A 15200-nucleotide genomic window follows, 5' to 3' on the forward strand; every position below is an offset into this window, starting at 1 on the left:
AGCCTCGGACAACATTTTCGCTAAGGAAAAAGTTGTTTCAAATCACCTCCCCAACCACTCCTTTCAAGGTGTTACAACATTTTTGGGACACCCTGTATTATCAGAATTGTACCGCAGGAGAATCCTATCGTTACTTGGGCACGGAACACGGTTCGGAAACATCCAGTTCACGACACATTTACCTTCTGATCGATAAATTAATTTCCGGCGACTACTGCGAACCACTCGAGCGAAATTTCGTTTTCGTTTGAAAGAGAAGCTACGTTTGCTCGATAATGTTTTAATGTTATTTAAAAATAGTACAAATGTACGCGCGCTCGAGTAGGCAGCTTCGTTACTTTGTTACAATTTCGTGTTTCAACATTTGCGTACAGTTTTCTTGGAACTTAGACCCGATGAAAATAGACGCGACACACCTGGCGAGTACGATACGTTTAATTTTCCAAAGTTTTTTCATCGAGTTAAACGTCGAACCGGTAAATAATCCACACCTTGGACACACGAGGATGCAGTATTTTTAAATTCGTGACGTTTGAAAGCGTCGGGGGTATGTTCGATTTTAAATTGATTCTCTACACAATCGATATTTGGTTATCGAATCGACCTGTCAATTTCCGTTTCAAGAGAATGTTTAATAATATTAATTTACGGCGTAATTTTGGTTAATTTTTGAATGAATTTAAATTAAGAAACATAGAGGGTAGGAATACTATGGGGCTGACTGCGTATGCGAAATGTGGTTAGCGAGTAAAAAATCGAATCTATTTACGTCACTTCGATTCGATATCGATTCCAGAATCAAACATCCTCAATGGCTCGTACCGGTAGTTAAAGAATAATCGACGAAACGAAGTGACGCCTTAGAAGAAAAAAGCGTAAGCAGTGCATCTTAGGAAGATCAGTGTTACTCACCAGGATCCCAATTCACGTTTTCCATGACGAGCACCGCTGTCATAATTTCATTTGACCGAGAAAAGCTACGATATGGTTTTCCGGCGAGTTCGAGACAAAGATAACAGAGAGCCCAGCGTCGAAGAGTGGCGTGGTACGCGATATCGCGACAAGAGACAGTGGAAAATTCAGGTCAGTCGCGATGCTTATTTCTAGCGGATTGCTGGCCAGCGCCGCGTATAACCCGGTAAAATAGTTTCTTGTTTCGCGTCCGCGGCTGGAATATCGTTATCATAGCGAGAATAATCCGTTACGTAAGCAACTGTCACTCGAGACCGAGTAGAACGACGAACACCGCTAGATTCGTCTGCTCTCTCTTCATCACGCCGAGATCTTTCTCGTGCTCAATCGGCCGAATATTCGGCAACCACAAACATTCTTTTAGCGACTCGCGAGAACCACACCGCGTCGAGCAGTTTTCTCGATAACACCGTGTATATCTCACGATTTATCCGACACTGGCCGCTTCGTAAGGGTTTTCGATCATTTTTCGGCTTGGACGCGACACAGCGCTGCTATGCGCGGAAGCCATCTTTAAAGGCGCCACTGTTTCCTCCAGGGGGTACAAACTCACGTTGTAGCGCCGCGTGGGAAAAATTTACCCAATTAAAATGTAGAGCGAATGCGCGTATATGCATACATATTGTTAAATTATTTAAAAGAAAGTAAACTAGAGAAAGTGCAGACGCAGTTTGAAGAATTTTCGTCATTTCAAAAATTATATTTTTTGAAACAACGAAAATCCTTTGAAAATCCTTTGAAATCCTTTGGTTTACTTTCATTTAAAAAATTTAAAGCATTTAAAAAAAACCCGCTACCGTATATATATGCATACACGCGCTTCGCTCCACATTTTAGTTGGGTGAATTTTTCCCACGGGGCGCTACAAACATTGTACCAACTTTTAATACGTGAGTTTTGACTCCCTGGTTTCCTCGCCGCTGTCGGTACCATCCCTTCCACTTGGTCCACCCTTGTTCCTGTTCCGTCGTTCGATATACATATCGACTTCTGCCCGTTTCGTTTATTTCGTGGTTCTTGCTTCCCATCGAATACGTCTCATACTTTTACTACGTCGATTTCCCCGTTCCTCTCTACGGTTTTCCCTTCAAAACTTCTGGCAATATCCTCTTTCTCTTTCATGGTGTTGCCACCAGTATTAGGGACAGAATAATGGTAGAGTGGACTAATTTTAAATGCAATTCTACTTTTAATTATAATTTTTCTTTAATATTAATAGCCTTCTTTGTGGAATTTCATTTCATTTATGTTATGTCGTGTGTGTTATCGGTTCGATGGAAATATCTAGAAAAACGATTTCGAAGTTGCGCGGGTTCGATTCTGTTTCGCGTTGTTGCCATCGCGAGACGCAGCAGCACTGTTGGCTATGTATACATGCAGTTGTCTACCCGAAACATCTCGCCGCTAGGTTCGGAGTAATTTGTGAATTTTGTGTTGTTTTCCTTGTGAAATTTTTATTGGTGATTGTTACAAGGAGTTCGTAATCCCCCTCTTTGTTCAGTTTCGGTAAGATCGTCGTCTTCTTTTTACTTTTCCCGAGCAATGCTGGTCAAAATTTGACATGGCGTTGACACACACGGACTTGGGTCGAAATTTCGACGAAAACTTGCGACCGTTTTCAATCGTTCGGTTTCTGTTTCTCTAAATTTGGCGTGCCATTTCGCGACGACGCTACACTCGCGTTCAAAGTTTCCCTTCGCCGCTTTTCTCGCGAAAAATAACGTGTTCACCGACGTTGGTACGAGTATTTCTGTTGCCTACGCTCCACAAGTGGTTGTGTAGCGCGAGTTGTGTATATAAACTTGATCTTTCCAAATTTTCCGATAACTAATTCGCACCAAATTTCTTCGCGACGGATAATAACTTACCAACAGTCGCTGACTCGTTCGGTGTTTTCGCTTACCCGACTCTACACGTAGATGTGTGAAAACAACGATGTTTGTTGTGTTTGTAACTTTTATTTGTCGAGTAAAAAAGTCAAAATAGTTGCGTTCAGCGCTCCATCTCGTTAACGCGCCAAACGCGAAAACATGTTGGCGTTGCGTAGACTATGTGTTTTATTTATTTACGTGGCAAGATTGTAAATAAAATCACGTACGCTTATCGTTGGAAATGATTTTCCTTTTCAACGATAGAACGATGAATTTACTGGCAATAAAAACTATGATACACAGAAAGTTGACGTTTTGTGTTTATTGAATAACTCTCACTGTGTATCGTTTACTCTGTATTTGAAGTACACTTTTTCGTTTGTTGCAGTTACTCCCGTTACCCCCCGTTTATTTTTCATTCGTCATTTTGGTAAGTTTCTTGATTTTACGTTCTTGTATCCATATTTTTCCTTCCTGTCTTTCGTCTACTTTATTTTCAAATGTACCTGTTTACTGATAAATAAGCGACAATGCTTGACCGACACATCTAACGGTATATCGGTTATCTGTATTATCGACTCTAACCTAAAGTTTGAGTCTAACTTTCTCCGCTAGATGGCGTGAACTGCTCCGTGTCCGTACATTCGAAGCTACACGATTCGCTTGCATTTTTCAACGGGACCCGGGAATCGCAAATTTGATCATTTCGTAAATGGGAAAAAATGGGAAAGTTCGATCGGCATATTCGGAACGCGAAAATAAAAATCCGAATTAACGAGCTCGCGTTGCTCGAATTAACGGCGGGTGATCTAACGTTTAAAATTTAGGCTTAAAAACTCAAACATTGTTACGGGTGAAATTTTTAACGGCATTATTTTCGAGGCTCCGACGGATTTAGTAGAGCCTCGATGTAAAGGGCGCAGTTATCGAAATTGCCTGTTGCCTATAACAGTGCGACAGAAATACGAATAAACGGGCGTTAGGTTCGTAACGACGCATTCTAAATCCAATTCCGTTTCTAGAAACGTTTACATTCATAGAAAGAACCGCGGGGCTGCGACAAAGAGCCAGGAAAAATTCTAACAGAGCTGTTAAACCATTTCGCGTGAAACGTCGTTATCTTTAATCAAACGTGTGTAATTTCTTTCGTAAATCGAAATCCGCCCATTGTTATCATACTTTCGTCGATATTCGATTACCTGGGTCATGATTAATTCGATAAAGGTCGGAAATTCCGAAGATTAAGAATTAACGCTACTTTCTCCACTGTTGAATATATATTTTTTCCTTCGTTTGCACCGCAGCACACCGATCGATTTGAATTCTTAAGGAGGAATCGCTTGAAATATCTCGATGATTCACGCTCTAAAGTCGGCATTGTTAAATTGCATACTGGGTAACTTTTTAAAACCAATCGTACACACGTGCGTTGTAAACGAATTCATTTGCCCTCGAAATCGCGTACAATGATTTATTCATTTTTTACTTATTTGACATTTTCAATGACGACGAATATATGACGATGGCGAATGGCGATGAACAATATTTTTTCGCTATCGATGTAACGTATTCGTTCGAAGGCTTATCAAGTTATCATCAAGTCTCATCTCAGACCTACGTCGTGCGTTGGTAATTCGAGTAAAATGTCTTCGCCGTGAAATACCTATTCTATAAATATGGTATACGGTTCGTAGACAGTAGTTTAACGGAAGAAAGTGAGCTTGCAGTTTACGGTGGCGTTGTTTCGGACCATACGTTCGGCGAAGGCTGATAAATATAAAAAAGAGAAGTTATCGGTGTGGAGGGAGAGGGCATCCGTTTCGTCGAACGTTACGTTCGCGAGACAGAAGGGCAGCGGCAGGGGCAAAGGGGGTAGTAGGTGTGCAGGAAGGGCGGGGGACGCACGAGGTGTCAGGAAAGTGTTTTACTAGCCTTAATTTCGTGTGCTTTCGCAGCCAATATGTCGGGCAGTAAATTCCAAACTTTCCGCCGGGTTTCGCGTTTCGGTGTTGCGCGTTTTAGCGGATCCGCGGTTTTAACGACCCCGTTCGTCCTCTCTCCGCATCCTCCGCATCCTCAAGGAACGCCCGGCGGATATTAATTTTGTAAACAACCGAGCATCTTGCCAGGCGCGCGTAACGAACGATTTATTTTTCTAAATCGCTCCTCTTCGTCTTCTCGCGGTGCTCGAGAACCCCTAGGAGTCGAAAAACATCCCCGAGGGAGTGATTCGAACCCGACGGGAGTGAGCGGTACGAATAGAATTCGATTCTTTTTAATTAGGGATCGAACGATACGTAAAATAGAATAGCGTGCAATCGAGGATCGACGTAGAAAAATATACGATACTCGGAGATGCCTAGCCGTCGAGGGGCATCGTCGACGACGTCCACGGACCGAGGGGTACCGAAAGAAGAGAAACGCAAACAAAAGAGGGGCAAGAAGAGAAATGAGAGCGACGAATCGATGGAGCCAACATTGAGCGCTGAAGAACTAATAGGAAAAAACATAGTAATTTAGTTAGTAAAACATAAAGCCACGTCGGTGGCCGGAGAAGGAAGGCAAACACATTAAACATTTAGAGGGCATAATAACCTGTGGCATACGTAATACGGCTGGCGCCCTTTTCACCGATGGCTATGAATAATGTACATACGCCAAGGTATGACGTAGGCTCGCCGAGCTGTGTGTATTTCACGGTGGGGTAGATCGACCTGACTATTTCCAATAACCGCCGCGTAACGTTATCGCGAAGTCGCGCGGCCGCGCGCGAGCGATCGAGCGAGCCGAGACCTCGAGAGTCCTTTTGTCTTCTTCGATCTTCGCTTTGGTCACCTCCTATAGGACCCCTTTCGACCGATGCGTTTCAGCTCTGCGGGCCTCAACGCAAAATTGAACGCAGGAACCCCATCCGAAGAAACAACTTTGGAGACGCTTGTACCTCGTATGTTCGAAAAGAATAACAACGACATGTTTTTGAAATATCGATTTTTAAGGGGTCCCTTTCAAACGTACCAAAATCGCGCTTGGTTTTTTCTCCACCTCTCCCCAATTCTCGTTTCGGAAAGGCGTTCGTTTCGCGGAACCGACTCTCCTCGCTGTAGTCGACGCCTTTCCTCGTTCTATTCGTTCCTATTAATTTCGAATGGCAAACATTAAAATTTACGATTGCTCTAATTGCGCGCTCGAAGGGGTATACTGCAGCTTTAACGTTGCAAGTATACGGATGAGACGGTAAAAGTTTTACGACCAGAAAGTACGCTGAACGAACGGTATCGAGGATACCGTGCCGCGAGAAAAGAAGCGCGCGTATCTACTCTTCTAAAATTACCGTAAACAGAGCAAATTTTGGGGGCGTGACGAAAAAAAGCTGGCAACGTCGTGGTCGACTTTCTAAGTATCGGTTCGGAACGTATATTTTCTCGCCTTTAACACTCGAAAAATACGAAGAAAAAAATGACCCTATCTTATTATCTTCCCCTTCACTGATTAAATTGCTTTAAAAATCGATGGCTTCTACATAGAAGCCACCGTACCAATTCTATTTTCCGATAAGCTACGTCTGCAATAATTTCATCAGACTGATACAACAGACCCAAGTCCACGACCACCGCTTCTCCGAGACATGGAAGAATCGTCTTCATCCGTGTATCACTTCCGAGGCACTACTCTAAAGAGGGTCACCTTGATTATTAAAAATTTAACGTAGAAAAGCTTTTATAAATAGAATCTCATTATTTTTGGAACAGACTCGGTACATACACAGACTGGGTCAGATGCTCTGTTCGCCTGAAGCGTTCCCGTTACTTTTAGACGTAGAAAAAAAATGTTTTGTGGAAAAATAATAACGAAGGAGACGCATGCATTACGGTTAGTTTTACCGAGAACGAAGCAAGGGAATTTTTGGGTCGAACTTTATTCTTTTTGAATGTATACGCGAATCCTCATCGAATATGTTACATTCGATAAGAAACGGGAAAGTAAAATTGTTCGCGATGACAAACTTTTCTATGGTGAACATCGCGGGCGTTTTCGACGTCGTTGAAACGCTATGAAAAGGCTGAACCGGCTGAAAACTGAAAGACGTTTCAGCGGTCCGTTCCAAAACGCGGGATCGTTAGGCGGGCTAAACGCGCTTCGAGTGCGACGAATTTCTGGGAAACGATGAAAGAAACGTTTATTCTCCGCGCGATGCAACGAGTCGTGCGCGGAATACAACAGCAAAAAACGGAACGTTGTTTTCGCTTGGCGGACAATACGAGCGGAATTCCAGCGACACGAAACAAATGCGCGATCGCGTATATTATTCAAAATCGCCGCGGGCCCGAGGATGTTGACAAAATACCGGTGCCATGGTTCGCGATAAAGACTACCGAAGAAACACGAGGATTGATTCTTGGTCGTCGTCGAACGATCGAGAAATCTTTTACGTCCATTCGGTTCGGTGAGTCATGCCAAGAAGCGAGCACGTTTATGGAGCCAAAAATCCGCTGCTTTTCAAGTCCCGATTCTGAGCACACGTACGTCTTCCTAGGAGTATCGCTACTTCAGCGTAACGTAGTTAAATCGTAAACGAAATTCGGACACCGAATCACTTGGAGGACTCGACGATACGTGGATCGCTGGATACCTCGACCGATCGACACCAGATCGCGGCGAATTTCCGTGTAATTTCGGCGAACGATGATCGAAACGCGTCGATAGGAGTGTTTCGGTCGCGACTCGTCGAAACTGTCGCGAAACCGTCCAGGCTCTGACGGCCGCGGGAATAGTAGCCTCCGGGCTTTGGACCCGCGACGAAAAGTCAGAGCAAACGTCACGGGCATCGTTGACGGGCTATGACCGAACGAAAAACCGGCAGGACACGCGTTCGCTGTCCGATAAATCTACTAGAGGTGTCTAGGGCGAGGACGAAGGGCGGTGGAGCCGGGGGAAGGCGGGGAGTAGCACGTTCGCGCAACGAATATCGCCATAAAGGCCAGCTGAAAAGTCAATCAAGCGGGCCGAATTACGTCGAAAAGCGTAGCGCGCGCGGCCGACGCCGATATACAACAAAATGAAAGCTATCAGAGGTGACAATCCGCGGACGACAAATCAGCGTGTATATTTAATGCCCGTGGTGCCACCCTCGGCCCCCTCAAAACCTCCCGACGCTCCAAGTGGAACACGCTCGCACCCTCTGTCCCTCTCTTTGTTGCTCCCCTCTCTCGCCTGTCCACCCTCGTTTCTCGTTTTCGTTTCGGCTGTTCCCTGCCTGCTCGGTTTCTTCGTTCCTCTCTTTCTATCGGACACTCCTCCCCCGCGGCCCTCTGCCATCCGCGAATCGTTCTTCTCTCTCGCGCGACTCGTGTCATCGCCTCGTTGCTCTCGGATATGTCACTATGCTACCGGACATAACCCAGAGCCACCCCTGCTCGCGGACCCTCCCTGCCCCGACGACCCCCTCGTTTCTCGCCGCGACCATCTCTGCCCGTCGCGTTATTTGCAACGCGTTGTTTCCTCGCCCGAACCCACCCGTCGCGATCTAGCGCAATCAGTGCTATTATATTAATATTTATGTCCCCTACCCGTTCCTTCCTCCCCCCTCGGTTCATCCCCCTTCTCCGCGGCGCTGCCGATATTTCGCCGGAAAGTCAATCGAAAACGACCCCGTATCCCCATCCAGCCTACTCGACTTTCACCTTGTTGCCCACCTGTCGACTCCTCTGGCTCCGCGACAAAGACCATCCGGATCGATCGAGTTTTGTCCCCCTACTCGTCTAGTTTTTCTACTTATTAGAATCGATCGAAAAAATATTAGTCCTGTTATTTCTAGCTTGGAAAAAAGGTCGAGTTCGCGGCGACTCGAGACAAGCGTTGAAACGGATTATTTCCAGTTTCTCGTTCACTTTTTTCCAGAAAACACGCGAGTCGAGCCTATTACTATAACGATTAATATGGTTTTTGTAATAAAACGAGCGCTTAATAATCATTTATGTCGAGACCTCGGATTTGATGCATTTATGGCGTATACTAATATGGAAATCGTATGCAAAACGTACATAGAACACATTTTATAAATTAGTGTATTAATATTAATACTTTGCTTAGCATAAGTATACATGGTGTGTTAGCATAAGTAACATGTTTTTAACAATACGTTTTGCATATACCTATGCGGCAAAAATAAATAAAATCCGCGGTCTATCTGTGACACGAGCTCGATGAAAAAGTGGTTTGCCGTTGTCGCGTTGCTTAACCCTCGCGATATCGAGGGGGGGATTCGGTCTTTGGTTTCGTCCTCTCAACCCTTTGGACGAACGACTTCGAGGCAATTTTCAAGTGTCGTTACGCCGAACGATCGATCAACGATCTCGCAAACGAGCGAAAGTCGGGAGATTGCCGCGCTAATATTTTATATAATATATTCGTTAGCCTCGCTCGAAGACGACCTACTTTCGCGGTATGTAAATGTATGCGCGATAGACTCGATTGTATGTAAATAGTAATAGGAACTCCGGTGTTTTGCGCAACGTGGAGTGTTGGCAAGCTTCTTCTGTTTTTCATGCGCGAACGAGACTATTATTTAGCGAGGTATTCCGTCGAAAGCGATCCGACACGCGTCACGACCTTTGGGCGCGAAATTCTGTCACTCTGCTCGCGACGTTCCGCGAGAGTCTTTTCCGACGAAGAGGGCCAAGATCTTGCTCGAATAACAACAACGAATTAATCGTCAAGTCTGCTCGACCGAGAGTTAAATATGTATCGAGAAGTTCGTTGCACTTCTCGGAGCGATATCGGAATAATCGCGAAGTAATAATGTAGAAATATCTACTTAATTAGTTAAGTAGTTTGCGATAGTACGTAACGAGGGAAAGATCTTTCTTTTTTTGTTTTTAAAGACTTTTTTCGTTATTCGATATTTATTATCGGATAAGAATTTCGGTGATCTTGGTTCGAAAGCCAGCCGAGCCGACTGGTCGAGCGATTTTCACGACTCAACGAGCCCGAAGGGAACGGTAAACCTCGGTTTACGGACGATTGCGCGTCTTCGGATTTGTCCCGCCGCGTGATCCGACCACCCGTCCGTGTAGCCGCGACATTTTTCCATCGCCGCATCTCGAATCTAATTTATGCGAACCGCGTCGGTGCGCCGACGTGCGTCCCGACTACTTTTTTGGACTTTCTATCGGTCGCTGGATCGAGGATGGACTTTGTAATCGGGGCCTCTTAACCGAGTAATCGCGTTTTCCTCTTATCCACCGGGGTTCTAACCACCCGTGGCCTCGCTCCCTACGGAGACTCATCCTCGAGGGTATTACCAGAAACACTACTCCGCGTGGCGATAGTCGCTAATGGCAACTGCGTCCCGTCGACCACCCTTCTCGATCTCCCGTTTGTCTCGACAACTTTCAACTATACGCATCGGCAGTCGCGAACGTCCGAGTAAATCTATAGAATATAATCTTATCGAGGCGAAGAATTAAAAATTGACGCTATCGATGCGAGTGGTAATTGCCGTAGACGACAACATAGTCGCACGCTGAGTTGTGGAAAAACGGGGACGGTATATGAATATTTTTATGTATGTGATAACGTCCCGCATTCTTGTATAAAATACTCATCGATTAAATCGCACGTCCTTCGCTCCTTGCGAAGGTAAACGAAGTGCTCCGATTAGAAAGCTCAGCGATTTTCCGGTTTTGATATCAGGTTCGCTCACCTTCGAGCACGTGGCTACGTCGAACCGGTTTTCGGGAGCGTTAGTTGGAAAGTAATTCGAAAAAAGGGAACTTTTTGGTGGATCGCGGCCGTTTTTATTGTTTCGATCGAAACGGTCTGGAGTTTTTGCCGGATGTTCTAAATGCATTTTATTTACATATTAAGGGGTGTATTCCGTATAAATGAATAAATAAATAAATAAATAATTATCTAACACGTGATGTGTCGCGTAGGTCACACATGCACGATTGCGACGTTTAATGTTGTCGGAACCGTCGAGCATTTATATATTTAAATTTTGTCACGTTACACGTTCTAATCGTTGGGTTCATAACGAAACAACTTTTTTCATCAAACTCATTGTTTACTATCAACGCGTACAATCGATTTTACCCTTCTGGTTAATTGAGGATAGCAGATCGATAGAATATTCAAAGCTTTAAATTACGTAAATACTTTTTCATCCGTGCAAAAAGGATAGCGAATTGGTAATTCGCGGAGAATAGAAGACCAAGTACGCGACAGCGAAAGAGGACAAATTTGCCGATCGTGGGGTTCGCAACAACCCTGGATCGTCGGGTTTGTACTCGAGCAGCGGTGTCCCGCGGAGCAAAAATTGGTGCCTAATGCGAATTGTAGGTTAGATTTCTTCGGGCGGTGACGAGGCTCTTTCGTCGTTCGAAATTTCATTTCCGATCGTCCGAATAGGCCGCCCGGGGTTCCTACCCCATTCGGCGCGCTCTCTGTTCCTTTGAAATTAGATTGTAGCCGGTATTCGAAAGATAACCGGGGATTTTATTGTACGCGTAATAAACACAAGTACCGTAGAGGGTCCTCCCCCTGCGGGAGCTCGTGAAAATTGTCGAGACGGCCCCTAGACTCGCTTTATACAAGAAAAATCATCCTGTCGCGTGTTTCGAGTATTTCCAAAGCTAGTCGAATCAAACGAATTTTTGGTATCTATATTTCCGATCGAGTGCAGCAAGGATCAATTCCTTTATAATTTACACCGAATGAACTGGCTTTATCTTTAACGAAGTCATGGATGAATACTTTTGCGATCGAAAAATAAACTATGAAAGATGGTAAAAAGGTTTTCGAGTCCAAGTAGACGGACGGCGTAACCGAAGACTCGCCGAGGGGAAGAGGCAAGGGAAAGGGAAGACTGGTCCGGTCGAAGAGTAGATGATTTTCATGATTTCATGATTCGTGATATCGAGGGGGATCGTCGGTAACGAGCCGATCGTGACTCGCCGCTTTTGTACGGTAGCTTATTCGCGAGCTGTTGCGGCAACGAACAACGGCTCGACAACAGGCAGCACGAGCACGAGCACGTTGGTATCGCGTTGGTGGGGTACATTCGATCCTTCCGCGAGCAGAGGAACTGCCACTTATCCATTGGCTCGCCTCTAAATCGTTCGAACGATAGACCCAAAGCGGTTTTAATGCTATCTACGTACACCAAAGCCGCAGGAGAACTCTAGGAACGAGTCGGAGAGCCCCGTTCTCGCTGTTTCTCTTTCCTCGAGTTCTTCTCGTATACTCTCTCGTTCGTCTCCCGAGCGTGAACGCGATGTTCCCCTCTGTGTCCTCTTTTCTGCCTGTTTACACACTGCAAAGCAAACGCGAGAGGCCTCGTCGACCAACGATGCCTACGATCGATCGATCCTCGAGCATCGCGGAGGATGGAAAGAACCGATGTATAACCAGCGGTTCAACGTCGACGGAATTTATCGTCGATGTCACCGACCATTATTTCCCACGAAACCAAAGTCCCGGCACTCGTCGATTCCAACTAATTCGAGCGACGATATCGTTGACATTTTAGGCTACCGATAGATTCAAGAAGAAATTGATTCAAGAAACGATTTCCATTCCCTTTGTAAAAGAACAATTACGCCTCATCGTCATACTTGACACTTGTTAACGCAACCTGTTCGCAACCGATACTCCGATCTAAACGCTCTTTCGATTCCCTTCGCTTCGACCCGAACGCTCAGCCGTGCTATCCACCAAATATTTCTCACTCGTACGATATGGCATCCGATAGCTGTTGTTCGTTGAAGTAAAAAAAATGATCGTGGCATTTTTACGCTAGGCCTTTTTCCCGTTCCACGTTGGCGTTTCCGCGAAGGGAACGGGAACGAAGGCAGGAACGATTGTTTCTTCTAGATCGGCCGGGTTGATGATACGTTGTTCGGGAAGGCATCGGTAGGGAGAGCAGGAAATCGGATCGCATGTCTGCCTCGAATCTTTCCGCCATCTTGCGAGAATTCTTTCCACGGTAGCGAGCGACGAGCGGCGAAAACCGAGCTCTGCGATTACATTCCCTTATAAATATGCAAATATGGCGGCACGGTGCACGTAGGGAGAAGAAACGGCGGAGAAAGAGGAGGGGTGGAGGAGGGCGAAGGGAGCAGGAGGGGGCGGAGGTGGGTTCGCGGGTCTCCGGCAAACGAAGGCTTCGCCGGCAACGCGAAAGGGGCCAGGACGCAAAAATAGAGAGTATCGCGGTAATAATTATTGATTAGGTATTCGTGACCGACTCGCCATTGCTGGAACAGTACGGTGCACAAGACGGCCTAAGTACACCTACCGCGATCTTTCCCTCCTTCGTTCTCGTTTACAGTCATACCCCGGGTTACGGATCCTCTTGCGGACATTTTGAATTACCACTCGTTCCAGAAACACCGACACGATCCGCGTCTACCAAAGATATCGATACAGAGTCCCGTTACGACGTTTCCAAAAATTTGTCTATAAAAGCCCAAGTACGTTACGTTCAAAGGTAGAAACGAGAAGATCCACGTTCGATAGCTGTCGAATCTGACGAAACGAGAAATCTCTCAGGATCGGTTGGCCCGATTTTTTGCATTACCGTCCTTAAACGGTCTCTAAGAGGGTGATGGTAAAAAGGGCAACAGAAATCGGGGCGCGCATAATACGCCTCTCGCGTTGCTGCTGCCCATAATTTTCGTAATTCTGGGTTTTGGAGGATCCCTCGGCCGTATTCCTGCTACCAGTCTTTGCTCGGCCGGCTTTATTGCTCGCAGCCCTTGGATTTGGGTGCGTATCCAAGTACACCAAGGACGCGCGCAGGACCGTGCTCGATCTCGATGACGAAACTTGTTTGCTCGCCAAAAGATGCGCGTTCCAAACACCCTGGGGACCAGTGATTTCCAAATTCTTTGGGATACGTAGAGATGTTCGAGTTGTTAGCATTTTTCCGCGTGTCTCGTACGTTGCTGTCGGCTAAAGGGTTAATGATATTTTCGAGTCGACCCCCTGAAGATGGTCGACGATCGGTGAAACCACGATTTTTCCGCGACTGGAAACGTATCTGGTCGCGGCCAATTCGCGCGGCTCGTACGTTATTTTTCCGCGTCGGTGCGCCGTTTTTTATCGTTTCAATTATCGACGCGATTCCTCGCCGCGCAAATTATTTTTTCGGCGCGCAAGGTATGGCGTGTGTGCAACGGGTTGAATTTGCAGGCGATAAATCGCGCGATCGACCGTTTCGGCAAATCGATCGCATAGATTCACCCCGTGCCGGGTTATTTACGAATTAGCAGCGAAAGCGACGATTTCGGGCAATTTTCCGAATCGCGTCGCTCGTGCCGCGAAACGTCGATACCTTATAAATCGCTGGCGTAATTATTACGTATCGTCGCGCAATTATCCCCGGCGTAAACCGGGACCACGGGACACGGGTGCAGAAACGTGTATACTCGTTCGGTTTGTTCGGTTAGTCCCGGATTATCGCGATAATTATCGTCGGAGGAGCACGAAGATACAGAGCCGGGACCGCGGGCTCTGGAAGTAAACTAGGATGCCGGGTGGGTCTCTCATTGTCGAGGAACAGAAACGGTAGCGAGAGATAACGCTGTTCATCTTTCTCGCGTACAAACCGAGGTAAGTACCGACGCGACGGGGGGTTTGGCTGCTGAAGCACGCGCGCGCGCGCGCTCGTAAATCGCGAATGATTCCGCTAAATTTCCATCTCGTCGAATGCGAAAGGGGATAGCAGGGACCACTGGTGGGTAGGATAGGGGTTGGGTCGTCGATGGTGCCGTTGGATGGATAATGGGCAGGGTGAATGATAATGCCGCGCGCACATTGTACCTTCCTACGCCGCGCGTTTCTCTGCGTCAGTGTTTCTCAAACTTTGCTTCGCGAACCTCCGAGGATTCCCGGACCAGTTGTTAGGATCGATGGCGCTCAAAATCTTCGATAAAAACAAGATAAAAAGAAGAGGCAGCGTGAAATTTCAGATATTTTCCTCGCGTCGTTTGTATTTCGTTCGCAGTTCAAGTACCTATTTTTCGCGACGGCAAAGTAGAAGCCCCTTTAAGCGTTGGACCGCGAGTAATTAAAGTTGCGGAATTCGTCCGATTGCGCGCAAAGCTTAAAAGCCGCGAACTATTCCGCCTGAACTTCCTCTGGCGCATATCGAAATAAACAAACGCCTAGCAGCGGACTTTGACTTTCGTTTCCTCGCCGTGCTTCTGCCGTTAATGAGAAAAACAATCGTCGTCTCGTTTGCTCGCTCTTGGTCTTTGACGCGAACGAGACACAGAGGCCAAAAGTGTAAATTAACGTAACGCAACGTAACGCGTTGCGCTGTGAAAAGTGCCGCCCGACCTCTCCTGCTTGTGC

At 46.3% G+C, this 15200-nt stretch overlaps 2 protein-coding genes across 5 annotated transcripts in view; one reads left to right on the forward strand and one right to left on the reverse strand.

Moving 5' to 3' along the window:
- Positions 1 to 1460, reverse strand: part of LOC128872297 (MAGUK p55 subfamily member 7) — a 7570-nt gene extending 6110 nt beyond the window's left edge. For 2 of the 4 annotated variants that reach the window (XM_054114836.1, XM_054114835.1), the window contains exon 1: positions 913 to 1457. In XM_054114836.1, the coding sequence (XP_053970811.1) occupies positions 913 to 955 (43 nt within the window). In that variant the 5' untranslated portion in view covers positions 956 to 1457. Of the gene's footprint in view, positions 1 to 912 lie in introns of all 4 variants that reach the window. The other 2 variants (XM_054114833.1, XM_054114834.1) reach the window with 2 other exon arrangements.
- Positions 1461 to 1611: 151 nt separating this feature from the next.
- LOC128872291 (protein bric-a-brac 2-like) overlaps positions 1612 to 15200 on the forward strand; it is a 239417-nt gene continuing 225828 nt past the window's right edge. The window contains exons 1-2 of the mRNA XM_054114815.1: positions 1612 to 2478; positions 3232 to 3273. The gene's annotated coding sequence lies outside the window, so the exon portion shown is untranslated. The remainder of the gene's footprint in view (positions 2479 to 3231; positions 3274 to 15200) is intronic.

The sequence above is a fragment of the Hylaeus volcanicus genome, chromosome 2 (assembly GCF_026283585.1).
Source record: "Hylaeus volcanicus isolate JK05 chromosome 2, UHH_iyHylVolc1.0_haploid, whole genome shotgun sequence".
Classification (NCBI taxonomy): Eukaryota; Metazoa; Arthropoda; class Insecta; order Hymenoptera; family Colletidae; genus Hylaeus; species Hylaeus volcanicus.